The 15,904-nt window shown below is 45.4% G+C and overlaps 1 protein-coding gene across 1 annotated transcript; it reads right to left on the bottom strand.

Annotated features, from left to right (window-relative positions):
* Positions 1 to 2,409: 2,409 nt before the first annotated feature.
* Positions 2,410 to 15,663, bottom strand: LOC146209271 (palmitoyltransferase ZDHHC2-like). Its single transcript, XM_084587379.1, has 4 exons — positions 15,454 to 15,663; positions 13,748 to 13,974; positions 6,761 to 7,121; positions 2,410 to 2,956 (listed from the first exon to the last, which is right to left on the bottom strand). Exons 1-4 carry the CDS (start codon positions 15,658 to 15,660, stop codon positions 2,450 to 2,452), a joined length of 1,302 nt encoding a protein of 433 aa, XP_084443505.1. The 5' UTR covers positions 15,661 to 15,663; the 3' UTR covers positions 2,410 to 2,449.
* Positions 15,664 to 15,904: the final 241 nt, after the last annotated feature.

The raw sequence follows: 15,904 nt of genomic DNA, 5'->3' as shown, positions 1-15,904 counted from the left end.
AATGGAAACGCCCTGTGCCACCCACGGACAGTCCTTGGCTTCCGTTGCACCCGCATCCAATAACAGAACCCCTCTGGAATCACTCGCATAACCTGACAAAGCGACTACAAAACAAAATCGCGTGAGATACCATCACAAGCAAAGCAAACATCCAGCATCTCCAGGGCGCCACTCGATCTATTTCTTCCTAACACGCCTTCCTGCACATCGCCATGAACTCGCAGACACGAATGTGTGGCTCTGGAGGGCTTGATCCAGCGCCTGTCAGGCAAAAGCATAGCCTAATAACCATCCAGCCCGGCTCGTAAAAGCCATGCGCGCTTGCTTGGATTGCGTGTGGTAGGATTCTATATGTTCTTGGCAATTTGAGCAGCTGAAGTGACGTGGATTTCCAAACAGTTTGGTCTGGAAGAACAAATCGCAGAAACCCAATATGCGCTCTTATGGGTGGCTGTTACGCCACACCTCTCTACTCTTCACTCACTGCACTGCACTACCGCCGGGGTCCTGCATAGCGCTTAGGCCTTTTCGGCAGGCTACAGCCCCCATTTCTAAATACGTATCTTCCCCTACCTCTGGGTATATATGGCAGTGGAGAGATCAGCCAGAAACAAATGATTCCAGTCTCGAGCTCTGCTGCCGTCGCAACGTGCTCAACCAGAACTCATTGATTCGTTGTGCTGGTCGCGGGCTTTACAAAAGCTGCAACAAAACCAAAAATATATAACACAAAATAAATAAGAACTCAGGCATAGGTCGCAACTTCTTAACTTGCAAATGCATTAATTTTAGGCTTGAGGCAGTGGAAGAGCCCATGGGTAAAAACAGAACAAAAGGAATTCGACATGGAAGCAAGGCACATCAAAAGGCTACTGTGAACAAATCATCTAACAAAGGTTTATTCAGTAGCATGTGAGAAAAGATGCTGCCTATAAATTTGTCGCTAATCGTTTAATTGAGTGCAAATCTTATATGGCGATGTGTTATCCTTATTTTAAATTAAGATATTTCCAATCAAGCAAAATGAATTCACTTTCTCTGCAGGGTTATGCCTGGAGACCTATTTGCTTTTGGTCCTCTGCAGCGCTTCGTCAGTGAGCGGGAACAAGGCGCGGGCAGAGGACATTTTCCTGCTTTCAGCGACAAAGTTTATGCGGAACCTAAAGCCTTCGGATAAATGCTTTACTGGATAGTGGCGGCGATGCATCGATATATCTGCGCCACAGCTCACGCGATTGAAAAGCTCAGATCAGCCCAGCGCTCGGATATAGCAACAGCGCGATGGCCGGACCCGCTGGCTCACCAGCAAGTTCAGTTTCCTCAATAACAGCAATAGTATCAACAATAGACCGCCCTCCACAAGCAGCCTGAGCATCTACAGCCGTACACCCAGTTTGTTATGTTCCCACACGTCGTGCCATTTCATTGCAGTGGGCCGCAATTCGTTTTCCCGCTGATAAAAAAAAAAAAAAAAAAAACATTTCGGCCGCTTGAACACTCATCACCAGCATCAAATGCTGCAGGGCTCAGAAAAGGTAGCTAAGGCGCATTAAAGGCTTTCTTTCCGCCCTAACACACGTATGTCAGCCTGTGAGAAGTAGCCATACTTGCAGTGTCTTTTTGACCATGGGGGTAAACTGCACGAGTATCACGAATTCGTCGTGCGTCCTCTCGCGCAGTTCCACACCATTAACACACGATATAAAACGTCCTTTTTTTTTTCCCCGGAAACAGTGTATAGGGCACAACACTCTATGCGAATATTTAAGGGGCACCGAAAATTAATTTCTCTGTATGAATAGGCTATTGCATTTTACCAACAGCAATATCGCTGTAACTGAAAGTAGTGCTTCTAAAAATGCATAGAAGAGTGGAAACAAAGTAGAGGGTTCATCATCGGGGTTTAATTTCATTAAATACTTGACCTAAATAATACCTAAAATACTGTTTATTATTTTAAAGTAAACTCATTTAGTATCAGCTGCAACTAGTCATAGGTTCGAATTGAGTTTAAAAAATTAAATACAGTTTCCTCAGTATATTATGAGCTTATTTTGCCGGACAGGGGCGGACTTACTCATGAAGAGGCAGGGAATCAATAATAGTCTATATCGACACTTAGGCAAATTCTCATAAAAAGCGAAAGAAAACAATGACAAGTGCTTGTGTGCCTATGACCACTTGCGTGCACGTGGCTGCGCACGCGTGTGTGTGCGTTTGAGAGAGAGAGAAAAAATAAACAGGTTGCATGCATAAACGATCTGTCATAGATATTTATAAACGTATCTGCGCTGCAATCTCCAACAGAAGGTAAATGCGGTGCTACACTGTTATCGGAAACTGTTTGTGAAAAATGCCCACGTTCTAAACAACGTCCTTTCTTAGTCATCACACTGTCATGCAGGCCCAGCAACACGATGTTTATTGTCCATAAGTGCACCCTAGTCTTTTATTGTTGGTCGTAGACTCTGCCTTCAGTGCAAGTGGGGCTAGAGCTCCCCAAATACCAAGTCGTCTTCGCCCTCGTTTGCGCAGGCGCCGTTTCTGCGGAGAAATTCCCAAGAGGCCCCTGTTTGCCCATAGCCGCCAGTCGTAGAAATGGTCGAGGTTTGTAGATGGGTAGTGACAGCGTGCTTGCTGCATTTGCTCGCTGAACAGCAGAAGCATCGACTGCTAGAGGTAGAGAGGCTCTCGAGATGTTCATGCCGTCAGATGATGAAAGCTGTGAGGGACCAGTCCACACACGTGAAAGATCTGCGATGGCAGTCTCTCCGGAAGCCAGGAGGTCAGGTAAATCTTTTACAGAAAGAACAGATGACAGCTGGTGATCGCGTTGTCTAAGCTCTGGCTCGGCGACGGACTCTGGTTCCGGATGAAGTCGCGTTGGAAAGTGCACGCCGTCGCCGAGGCTTGTGAACACGGGGAACGGCCAGAGGTAGAAACTGGTGCCGAAAACCTTCAAAAGGGCACGAGAAATTCCGAATACTCTCGTTTCATCCTCTCATTTTGCACTGCATGATTACCTCACTGCTGGTTACAAGAGTTCTCGTCGAATAACATCGTTACATCGGCTTTACTTTCCCAATAAGCATTAGTTGTCATTATTAAGTGAACGATAAGGAGAGTGCATCTGTTTTAAGTAAAAAAGAGAAATACTCGGTGTGCAAGCTTAAATGCGGCCTTTCCCATCCGAGAGCCAAAAAGATATTTCTAACACTTTTACAACACACGGTACCTGCTGAGCTGGCCCATTGTGGTAAGCAGCATGGCTGGTGAGCCATACGTCATGAGATCGAATCCTAGCGAGGCGGCTGCGTTTATATGCAGGCAACATTTACAGCACTCCACAGGAGCTATGCAACATACAAGTGCAGACAAAAGTTAGCGAAGTACAGCATCGCCTTTCACGCGTAACGCTTTTCAGACGTTGCCTAATTGAAACTGGCAACTGTTGCATGCGCAGGCTGGTAGGCAACGCTAGTGCGGTTTCTTAAAGACAAATCAAGTTTCATTATTTACGCTAGGGAAAACGAAAAATACAGCTGAAGCAAAATAGCGTACTCTATTTATCCGTACCTCTATATACCTCCTAAAAAATCACACAAGGCATTAGCACTCCACTAAAGAGTCTCCCACAACCCGTGGCTGTGGCAACCATATATAGTCCTCCATAGAAAAAGTAATATGATTTCCATAAAAATGGCGTTAGGCAAGGAGAGACGATCTCCGGAGTACTGTTCACCGTTCACTTAGAGGAAGTATTGAGAGACCATGAAGGAGACCAGATAGAGGTTGATGGAGAATACCGCTGCGTTTAGCTGATGACATTGTCTGGCTCTCAGGGAAGGATCTAGATAAAAAAACCATAAAGGTAGAAATAAAACTAATATTAAGGCAATATTCAACAGCCTCGCAAAGGATCAGAAAGTTAAATTAGGTAGCAAAGCACTGGGCGTGGTAGGTGACTGCCAACTAGGACAGGTGGCAACTGCAGATTCAACCACGAAAGGAATAAGGTTTGGGAGATGTGCGTTAGGTTGGAATAGTCGTAGATCATGACTAGCAGCTTACCGATATCGCTCAAGAGGAACGTATACAGCTGGTTCAATATTTAAGCGGTGGGGGTGCGGAGGGCGGCTGACGGGGAACTAGGGGGGACGCTCTAAATTGATAACTACGTATATAGCTATGTAATGGACGATGGTTTTTCACCATTCTCACCTGCGCGAAGAACTTATTTCACCCCCACAGCACGTTTCGGCCCGAATGGATCACGCCCACTACTTTCATTCCTTTTTACCCCGTACATCCGACGAGTGGAATCACCTTCCCGCATCACTGGCACTAATCAATGACCACCGTTTATTTCAAGATGCCTCAGCTAACAATGTATAACCAGCAACATTTTGTAAACCTACGCTCATATTGTTATGTTTTTTCTTTTTATTACATTGTATAACCCCTCCCCTCTGTAATGCTGTATGGCCCTGAGGGTATTTTAAATAAATAAAATAAATAAATAACATTAATAGATGCGAAGCGCGCAGAGTGGGCAAAAGAACAACCTCCAGTCAATAATACTCTAGTTCCCGTCGAAATCAAAAAGAAATGTGTATGGGCAGGGCATGTACGGCGAATGGAGGATAATCGCTAAGGGCAACAAACAGGATTCCAAGGGAAAAGAAGCGTAGCCAGGGACGGCAGAAAGTTAGGTGGGCGGATGAGGTTAAGAAGTTCGCAGAGTCAGGTGGATGCACCTACACCGAGATCGAATTAAATGGAGGAATACTGGAGAAGCTTTTGTCCTGCAGTGGCATAGACTTATGACGATGCTGATGACAGTTAGCGGCATGTCAGTGTTTTCTCGCCTACGAAATAGAAGCGCTAAGCTTAGCTCCTTGACCCATTTATTATCAACACCTGCTACACTTCGTCTTGTGCTGTGCAAGGTGCGCAAATATGTGATTGAAGAGGTAGGTAGGGAGAAGGCAGACTCCCCTTGCAGTCGCTTACACCATTTTGGTTCATACTCAGACCTCATGTGTGACGATGTTAGATCTGCACTCTCTTTTTTGCATCGCACTACATGGCACACAAAAACATTACAACCACCATGCAACGACACTACATCCTGACCTGTTCCACATTAAGTTCAGGCATGCACACATCCTATAGAACAGTCCCCTCCCTTCCCCATTTCTCTCCCCTCCCAGCATCTGCAAACAAAATTTTCTTCTGGTCGCTCCTCCGTATGATAAGGAAGAGCCCTTTCAGGAAACCATGCTCAACCTCGACTTCGCTGGTAGCTCATCCTCCTCTCCTCAGCAACTGAATTAGATCAGATCCCTGTTTGGCAGCAGGCACGACAAAATTATGTGCCCACAGTGACAGTGGCCTTCATGCTCCTGAACAAGGTGGAGGTGCTACTTCTTGCACAAATAGATCACACAAGTATAATTTAATATACAAAGAAAAAGCTATAGAGAAGCTAGATTAAAATTTTATTTTAGACCATTACTTGGGTCAACTTCTGCTAAAAAGGCCACCAAAAACTGCGCCATGGGCGTGTCTGTGTGTGTACGCGTGTCTGTGTGTGTGTGCGTGTGCTCGCGTGTTTGTGCGAGTGTGTGTAGCATCTTGTACTGCTGCTATACGCAAACGGACGAAAACTCAGCTGCTGTGAAGTTGCAACTGCATGATGCTACTTTCTGTCACGCCAAGCTGAGACGTCACACAAGCTGCCGCGTGCTCTGCAGCTCATATTCCTCGTTTGTCACAACACGCACGTATCGTTCACCTTGCTCCTATGGTAATACGCGTTCTCGCTTAGCGCACTCCGATTATAGTTGGGCTTATTGGGCTAACCTCTAGAAGCTTAGGGTGTTAACCAAACGGAGGTACACTCGCGGACAAGTTTTCTGGCTATGGAGCCATGGCTACGGGGGCGGAGCTTTCGTCATGGTGTTACCGTTACCACTACACCATGTACTTCAGACATCTTATAGTAGCGCAGATGTCTGAAGTACTGCACCAACTAGGCCGACAACACATCTTACTACACCATGTAGTTCCGGCATATCTGGCCTCAGATATACGGTTTCGGTTTCAGTTCCGCCTTTGCTTGAAATAATAGCTTCCGAACTTCCAACGACGCAGAAATGTCTTTCTTTACTCTACTTATGGTCTAAGTGAACATATATTCGTGGTTAATGATATCGCGCGCTACGTAGGTTGCCGAAACAAGCGCATTGCGAAAGCACACAGAAACTGACGGGTAAACGCAGCAGCAACAGCCGACGTACGCTTCAGGAGATTCCCGACAGAAGGCGCAGCCGTGCCATTTGCATTAAAGTCACTGGAACTCTAGTGACTTTAATTTGCATAGCCTAGTTTGCATGGTGTCGTGTAATGAATTTAAAATGCCCTACACTAAAGTTTTATTGACCTATAAGTATAATCTTGGTGCAATAACAACATAGGCATTTCTGTAAGGATATGATATTCTAGAACACGATCCGCGTAATTTATCAAGGGACTGTATTCTGCTGCGCAGTGAGCTGGTGCGTTTTGGCTCTGTAGCTTTGGCTGCATAGCTACAAAACCTTGTCCGGGAGTATGTGGACGGAACCCATTAATGATTTCCGCTATTCAGGCGAAAATAAAGTGTACGGGGCCGGGGAACAGTTTGCGCCGGTGTAATATATCAGTTACAGCCACCAAAATACTCCTGCAATAGTTGGTTTGATTTATCGAACGTCACCTGCGTAAAATTATTTAGAGGGCCGATGTCGAATGAGTCCCCAGGCTCGACGAATGCGTTGGCGCGCATTCCCTCGAGCGTGGTCTCGTTGTTGTAGACGAGTCTCATGTGGACGCTGAAGAAGCCGCCCACAAGCAGGCTGAGGGCGCCACCAAGCACTGCCAGGAAGCCGATGTGCGCAAGGCTGCCGGCGGTCAGCTCCATCGTTTTAGTCGCATTCCACGCGTACGACGCGGTGGTGGCGAAGGTGAATGCTGCCAGCAGCGCCACGTAGAGCAGCGTGAGCAGGAAGAACTTGTAGCTGCTGAAGCACACACAGTTGTTCAGCCAAGGGCAGTGGTGGTCCATTTTGAGGATGCACCTGCACATAAATAGTCATTTCAGGTCAGCCAAAAAATTTTGAATTATTCTAATAGTCATTAAAGTCAGAAAGAGTATTCAGCGTTCTTGAAGCATGCGTAAAACTTGAATGTCTATGAGAGAACTTCTTACAAAGCCAAACAGAAATGCCGACCAACTGATTAACTAAGAGACTTAAGACTCGTACGAACGCTGCATGCATATGAAGAGCGTTAGTTGTGTATCGCGAAGAAAGCCTTGCTGAAACCCGTGCTGTGCAGGATTTTAAAACTTTTTTGAATCCAAAAAGGCAATGTTGAGGAGAATGTGACGTGTTTCATAATCTTGAAATCACGCTTGTTGAAAAAATGAAGCTACAATTTAATAGAGAACTGATTTTACCGGATTTAAAGACGTTCCCATTTTTCAATTCACAAGGGAGTTTGCCTCTAGATTGTGATTGCTGGAATAGCAAGCATAGATACTTTAAGAATTTAAGAATACTAAACCCATTAGGCCCACATAATGTGGCCTAATGGATTTAGTATTCTTAAATTTGGCGTTTATGGTAACAAAACCAGCTGAGGATTAATGTTTCAGTTTGTCGATCAGCAATAAAATTCAAGATATGTTAAATTCAACAGGTTACGTAAAAAAGGTGTTTACCAAATGAAATGGCGCATCGGATTCAATAGTTACCACTGAGTGAAATGCAATATTGAACATGGCGGCACATTGTGCGTGACTATGTACGTACCCCCCTCATATGCAATAGTGACATCGCTTTTATCTATTGGGTTGATGACGGCACAGACTTTGCGATGATTCGTGTGAAGTATTTTGGTCAAGTCCATGCTAAAACATGTTCGCTTGGCGTTCGGAGCGGATGTATTGTATGCCTCTCCGCCTTCGTAATACTTATCACAGGCCGTCTGGATGGTTCGTGATCTGGCTGTGCGAAAAGGACGCTTCTTGCAATTTTTCATCCGTTTAAGGGATTTAGCAGTACATGGTTTCTGCGATTTTCTAACGAAGTGAATTTGGAGATGAACTGATTAAAGTCCAATTTGCTCCGATAGTCCGGCTTTTGAGGTTAACTAGGATAGATAGAAAGAAGGCGTTATTCATGGTCAATCGAAGCATAGTCACCCTTATCGCGCAAACGGGTGGTATTTTTGAAAATTTGACTTTGAAGCGAAGTTAAGGCTATATCGATATGAAGTATTCGTGATCGCTTATTTCAGGAAGATTTGTAGATCATGTAACACTTTCGGGTTGGCTGACAAGTAGGAGGGCGAAGATATTAGCGCTCGTTTGTGTTGTTCTTGGTGCCGATTCAAATTGTAAAGCCAAAATTCAGACACACTTATGAAGTTCTTGGGTTCCAACACGTTGTAACAGTTGTCACATGTTGTCCAAGATGTAACTGTGTTTACTCCAGTTAATAACCACGAAGTTAAAACCGCCAAAGAGAATTATATGCGAGTTTCCATTTCTATAGCTGTAACTTCGCGCAGCAAGTTATTAAGGTTCATGATGGAAAATAGCGCGAAAGTACACGAAGGACGGAAGGAAGTAAGACACGGACAAGCGCTAACTCGCAACTGCAGGGTTTATTGCTGAAGCACGCAATAAATACAGGTCACATGAAAAAAATAACAGAAAAAACAAACGGGAAGAGGAGAGAGAGAGAGAAGCAGCCTCCTAAATGGGAAGCTAGGTCATAACATAGACAGTGATACACAGTAACACGTGCCACTCAATGCTAGGGGGGGGGGGGGGGGGGGGAAGGTACAGCTAAGTATAGATAAGTAAAGTTAATGTAAAGTAGAATCTAAGAAATCAAATTCGCAATCTACCAAGTTAACCGACGGTTCGCTGACACACAAATTTTCACATTTTTTGATATAGTAAGCCTCCATAATTTCACGAACCAGCTTGTCACGATGTCAAAAAAGAACGGTGGCCATAGAAAAAAGCGGCGTGCACTTCTGATTCCCCTTATGGTTCTCTTTAATGCTACAAGCACGGCAATGCTCCGGAAGATTACCAGACTGTTCTTTTAAGGAGTTGTGGTGTTCCCCTAGCCTAACGTTGAGACACCGCCCCGTTTGTCCTATGTAAACGCCTCCGCAAGACAAAGGCAGCTTATACACCACGCCGATCCCACAGGGTACAAACGGCGAGCGGTGTTTAACGGAGCACCCACGACTCTTTTTCTTGTCACCGCCAGTTTCCTGTCGATTTCGAATATGAGAGCACAAACTGTTCAATTTTGTCGGTCCAGAAAAAACCACGGAAACACCATAGCGGCTTCCTACCTTCTTTAGTCCGTGTGCCATCCTATGGACATACGGCACGACCCCAACCTTTCGACGCTCCCGTGTAACAAGATTTGACTTATGGCCTGCCTTAATCCAATGCACCAGTTTTCCACAAGTCATCTTAATAACATGCATGGGATAGCCAGATTCCATCAACCTGTTGACCTGTGCAAAGACGCTCTTTTGTATGGAATGAATACAGGATTTTGTGATTGCTGCTTTGAGACAGGACGTCGCGATACCATTCTTAATAATTTTTGAATGTCCAGAGGAAAAACTAAGAAGTGCTTTGGCAGATCGGGGGCTGTAAGCCCAACAAACGTGATCCCGGCATACGGACAGGGATAAGTCGAGAAACCGTAGTGCCAAATCTTTAGGCTGCTCAACGGTGAACTTCAGGCCTGAGCTGCAATCTATAAAAACCTTCAAAATGTCAGGAATGCTATGGTTAAGGTTCCCTGAAGAATATGCTAAGGAATGCTAAGGTTCCCTGAAGAATATGAACTATTCTGCGAGAGCCTGTAGTGAACACCAAGATGTACCGGCTGAGCAGTACAATGGCAGAACACTAGCATTATTTCCAGATTAGAGGAAATGCGGTTGAAAATGGTAATCGGAAAAGGCAATAAGTACTCATCAGCCACGGGGCTCATCAGTGCCCTTACGAAAGCTTAAAGCTCGGTTTGTCGGAACCTTACTGTTGTTAATTTCGCTAGTTAGCCATGTTTCTGTTGTTACGAATATGCGGCTATTTGATGGGCGAACGTGACTGGAGGTTTCTTTCTACCCAGAAACAAAACTGCGGATGTTCGTCACCACCACAGAAAAAGAAACAATAGGCTATCGTGAATCACGGGTAGCGTGGTGTCGGGTTGGGACCAGCAATGAAGCGGACGATACGAGACGGAGTTGAGAAGAACAAATGAAAAGAGCTTTATACAGCTATTTACATTAGGAACAAAGAACTTGGAGAGCAGGACGGCAGCCTGCCTCCGTTGAGAGCTTCTCGAGCAATCTCTCAGTCGCTTCACAACACATTCGTCCGAAAAACACTCGCGCATCTTCCTCTCGTCCCGTCCCGCCAACACAGTCACAAATCACTGTCAGGCAGCAGGTGGTCAAGATGCAGCTGCAGGTCCCAAGGTCGCAGGAATGGGGCCACAGGTCCCGGGACCTATCTCGAAGCCGATGGCAACAAGCGTCGGATGGTCGGCCGCGCATCCAGGCCTGCGCATGCTGGAGCAGAACGCTGGTTCATTCTCTGCCGCCTGCCGAGGTCGCGTTCCTCCCGAAACCGCAAACGCAGGGGGAATAGAGCAGCGTCCATCCCGCGAAACGGCGGAGCCACACAACCCGGCCTTAATGCCCGAGGGCTTTAGCCGGCCTGGCAGGCGTTGGCCTGGCACGACAAGGCTGAGATATCTATCGAGGCGCGAGCCTGGAGTGATGCTGTGGGACTTTTTTGCTACCTGGCTGCTGTATATCTTTGACACTTTCTCGGGACTCGTCACAAAAGTACCATGTACTGTCGATAAGCAGAGATTTGTTACTTTGTAAGACGTAGATTTGCTTTTGCGAATGCGATAAGGTTCTTCCGGGCCTTCATAACAATGAGACCAGAAACGTTCTCCTGCACTGTATTCGGTGTCTTAAAATATTTTTTACAGTACAGGGAATGTTGATCTTCGTTTTGTAGAAGTGAAATTCGACGATTATTGGTCTAGTTTTGTCAGGTGTTCGATAGCCGAGGCGATGTGATAGCTCAATATCGTTAGGATCGACCGTTATATATCTAACGTATCGGCAAAAAGGTGGAATACAGCTTCCTCAGATTATGCGTTCGTTTTTGCAGGGTCAATGTCAAGGATACAATAAATTGTTACATTGTCTCAACGTGATCTGTACTCAGCGTCATCAACACGGTCTTTAAAGTTTTTTCTATTTTTTTGTTTTTTATTTGAGGCGACATTTTCTTCGTGCCCTTCTCCGTCGAGTCTCCCATTCGCAAGCATGGAGGAATGAAGGCAAGAGCTGAGCTAGCCGGAAGATCCTTTATTGCACTGGTATATTTGTGTAAGATGAAGCGATTGTTATTCCAGGAAAAGTTTTTAGACCATTACGAGTGCGACAACTTTCCAATTGTTCTAGCCTGTACGCGTCTTCACGATGAGTTGGGTGAGAAAATATTGATTTTCGCTTTGCGGTTATCAGCTATATATTATTACATCAGACTGGTACCTAGATCACAGTGAAATAAGATTTCAACAAGGTTAAAAGCAGTTCACTTATTTCACCTGGACCTCCACTTTTATCCTGGTTACCTAGAAACTTGAGCGAAAACTCACGAGACTGTCACGTCAAGTACCCTTTTTAAATGTGTTATTCAAGTGTAATGATGAAGCAGGAGTCACTAACTTTGCTTCATCTGAATCTCAATATAATTGCTGTAATTATTTCGTACCTTGCTGTTATTGTCATGTTTTGCGTTTTTTTAGGATCTCTAACATAACCATGAATACACACAATTTTCTTTAACTTCGTTTGTGAAACTTGAATGTTTTCCTGTGTGAGCGTGTGTGTCTGCGTTTATTTCCTTTTTTTTTCTCTTTTGCTTTGCTTGCACTATAATTAAAATATTAATGCTCTCGCCTGAATTTTTCAATGATGACTAGCCGTATTGTACTGTAATTATGTACGGTACATGGGTTATCACTCTTTTTAGATTTTTGTGTTCTGGTAATGGATGCTGCCGCTGTGCCAAACTGGGTGCTGCGAGCCAGTCAAGCTGCCAACGGACAGGTTTTATGCGAAGCATATTGCTAAAGGTAAACCACAGCCCTTCGTAACGGTTATACGCCATGCAAAAAATGTGGAATGCACGTCACACCACATGATACGCTGCCGTCACGACAGAGGAGAGACGCGGGGTCCAGCTCGCGCCGTCGGCTGCGGTTGCACGCCGTGAGGACCACGTGGTATGGTGACGTCACATCACGTGATACGCTGACGTCACGACAGAGGAGAGACGGGGGACCGGCTCGCGCCGTCGGCTACGGTTGCACGCCGTGCGGACCACGTGGTATGGTGACGTCACACCAAGTGCACGTACGCGCTCGTACGCACTACCTATCGTTTCTTTGTCTAGGTAACAAAACAAATTGCGCGATTCGGTTTTGTACAGTTTCTGTAGGGACCGCTTTATCGGCTTTGGCGGTCTAATTGAAGGACCACCATGGCGGTGATATGGCTCGAAGGGTATACATGAGGTGACCTCACAGCCATGCTTGGTGAAGACGTAACGACCGCTGGTGCACGTCAAGCCGGCTGGACACGGGTAGTTTACGGGGAGGCTTTCCCATACGACCGTGTTGTTGCCGAAGAAATCAAAATTGTTGACTCTTTTAGCACGTCGGTGTTCTAAGAGCTTTTGCTTTGCGTACATATTCGCGTAGTGGCAATCGAGTATTGTTGGCCTGGGGGACAACATGTTCGTTGTGCGTGTCGGTAACACAGTTAGATTAGAGATGAACGAGTCATGCTATTACCTTGTTTTATGCGATTGGAAAACATTGTGCATTCCAAGTTTAAAGCGTGTAAAAGCACGTGTAACCAATGAAAGAAAAGTTTAGCCATGTGTAACCATGGAAAGCCGAGTTTAGCAATCAATATGCTTCGCATCTGACCAGGCTTAACCAAGCTAAGCCTCAGCCATTTTTTTTTCTTGCAGCTCCCCTTCATCTGGAAATGTCTGTGTAGCAATTAAATTGATTTGATTTGACTTGATAAACAGGGTCACCAATGTGTTAAGGCAATTGTAATTGTGCATTCTACATGCGCGTTTTCTTTCCGACTAAACCTGACGCATGTTTTCTTTTTTCTTCAAGCTATTGCTACTCTCTGTAGTCGAGAAGTCAAGACAAGACGAAGACAGTTTGGGTTGTGTGCCGAAATAAAGCGACGCTAAAGGTAGAGATAGTATGCTGGTGTGTGCGCTGGTCTTACGGTAGTGTTCCTGACTGTGGAGTGTGCATGACTCATGCCGCTAAGGAACGCTCCGTAATAAAATAATTAAGTATGATCACAAGACACTGTCACTTCTGAACATCTCTATAATATTTCCGAAGCTCTTGACCCTTGAAGTATGTCAATAATTTTAAGCTCGAATGTGTCTCAACGCTGGGGGAGAACCTCGACAGTGCCTTTCTTATTTCCCTAGACGTGGGCGAAACCATTTGGGCGCTCGGCGGTACTACATAGCTCTACTTTATGTCGGGCACATTTACAATTCTATTCCTTAAGCGCGTTTCAGTGGGGAAAGGCGCACCGTTTGCACGAGGAGCAGTGGTGGCAGCGGTCCGGCTTCAGTAGACCGCACTTGTCGCAGTAGCGAAAACTTCCGTCTTTGTCCCGAGTAAGGATGTATTCCGTGACGTCCAGCGTCTCCAGCAACTCTCTGCGCTCATCGTGTGTCTTGCTGTCCTTGATCAAAGTGCGAATCCTTGAGCTAACGTAGTAACCATTCGGCACGGGCGGGGTAGCCGCAGTGATTGCCTGCAATGCAACCCAGTGCAAGACCACACATTTGATAACCCTTTGATGCTGTAACATCTCCAGCTGACACTTCTCAACAGATGAACTGTGTGTTACGCTCCGCAGCACTTATTTCTTTATTCCATTGTTTGATTTGTATAGTTTTCCTCCCTTCGACTTTTGCTATCTGGATGCATTTATGTCTGTTATGCAAGGCAAGGAGCATTGAGCGGCAAATCCGAGCAGAGTGGTCAGCTAGGAACAAATGTTACATTTTGGTGCATTCTTTATTATAGCTTTGAGGGAACGATTATCGCGAAAAAGGCCTTTATTCTATTTCGAAGAAAAGCATCAAAGAACATGATCATGTAAACAAAACCCAAGAATAGTCCCCAAAATAGGAATACTCTTTGAATAGGTACTCTTGTAATACACTCTCAGTGCGTAATAACTCGATTATGACCTAGTCCATAATGAACTTTTTTACTAAAGCTCCCATTTCTTCATATCTGTGAAGGTCTCCAGCTTCGGCTGTGGTTTTTACAGAGGCATACATTGTCGTGGATTTGCACAGGATACAACGCATTCGACGCTGTGCTGAAGCACTTTCTTTATAATTCTATTTCGAGGGCGGGTTCTAGGCCCCAATGGATAAGGTTGTATACCATGTGGGCTGTAGAGTGAAAGCTGTACGAGAAGAGACTTGGAAAACGCGAAACAGGCAAAAGATTGAAGTAAGAAGAGCGGCTTGATAGGCCCTTGAGAAAAGATAGGAAAGTACTGGAAATACACATAACTGATTCTCTGTTTTCTGATACGGCGTGATGGGAAGGCAAACTTTCCGAGCAACTTTGAAAATTTTGAATACTTACGGCGTGTTAGTGAAGCAGGAATCGCATACGGTGACCTGTCCGCTTTGCTCACCGTGTTTCGAGGGTCATTCATCTAATGGATTTCAGTCTATTCTTAATGACTTCTATCGAGCCCTTATGTAGTAAAGTTTTGCCCGAAAACGTGGTGCTCTTCGCCGTTATACTACATCTTTTTCTTGCAAAACCACGGCATCACTTGTGGCCATGGCTTGGAAGCAATATGGTGGAGATGGTGCTAGCTCTTGGAGTGTCAGCTGCCCGCAGGCAGGTGCAATTCCTCAGCGAAAAGATGTCGGTGATTTGGTTACGACACGCAGTGTCATGTATTTAGCAATTAAGTGTTGGACCATCCGTAAAGCTGAATTCTGATATCGAACAGGAAGCATGAACCTGACATTTCTTATATTTACCTACAATTCATAATTTTACATAATGATGGATCTACTCAACTAGCATTTCTCTCACACGTCAAGAAAAAATAGTTCTTACTAGGTCATACAGTAACAAAATTAAAAGAACTTTATCCTCGCCGTACTCATTCTCCTTGGTACATGTTCTGAACCTTCGCACAATCTTGGCGCATACAAGCCTTTCTGCTCGCTTTCGTCACCTCTCACGCAATACTTACCCGCGCGAAGGACCACAGTGCCAGCAGCAGGAGCAGCAAGAAGATAGACACCACTGAGAACCTCTCAGCGTCATCCTTGACCAGGGCTGGGCAGAAGACGTGCACGTAGGCATAGTAGGCCCAGGCAAGCGTGGCGAGGGCTGCTATGACGGGAAGCCAGTCGGTCGCCGAACCACGGCGAAGCAGGAAGCCGGTGATCGCCGCCATCGAGACTGTTAACTTTCTCTTCTTCTTCTTTGACAGGCGGCGGCCGTCCACGCGCCCGGCGCAGAGAACTGTGTTTGTCTGCCTCCTTGCCGGTGAATCCGAGAAAGAAGTAGTAAAAGGATCACGAGAAAATATTTCCTTGCATTCAGGTAGCCATTTCTTCCGTACAATATCTCAACACAAAATCGTTGCGCACCAACAACAGAATTCTCTTACTGATATTTGTAATGTTTCATCTTACGGT

This window comes from Amblyomma maculatum, chromosome 1 (assembly GCF_055883805.1).
Source record: "Amblyomma maculatum isolate TAMU_Amacu chromosome 1, ASM5588380v1, whole genome shotgun sequence".
Taxonomy (NCBI): domain Eukaryota; kingdom Metazoa; phylum Arthropoda; class Arachnida; order Ixodida; family Ixodidae; genus Amblyomma; species Amblyomma maculatum.
Note: the sequence above shows the minus strand (reverse complement) of the source record. Positions and strands in the feature narration are given on the sequence as shown.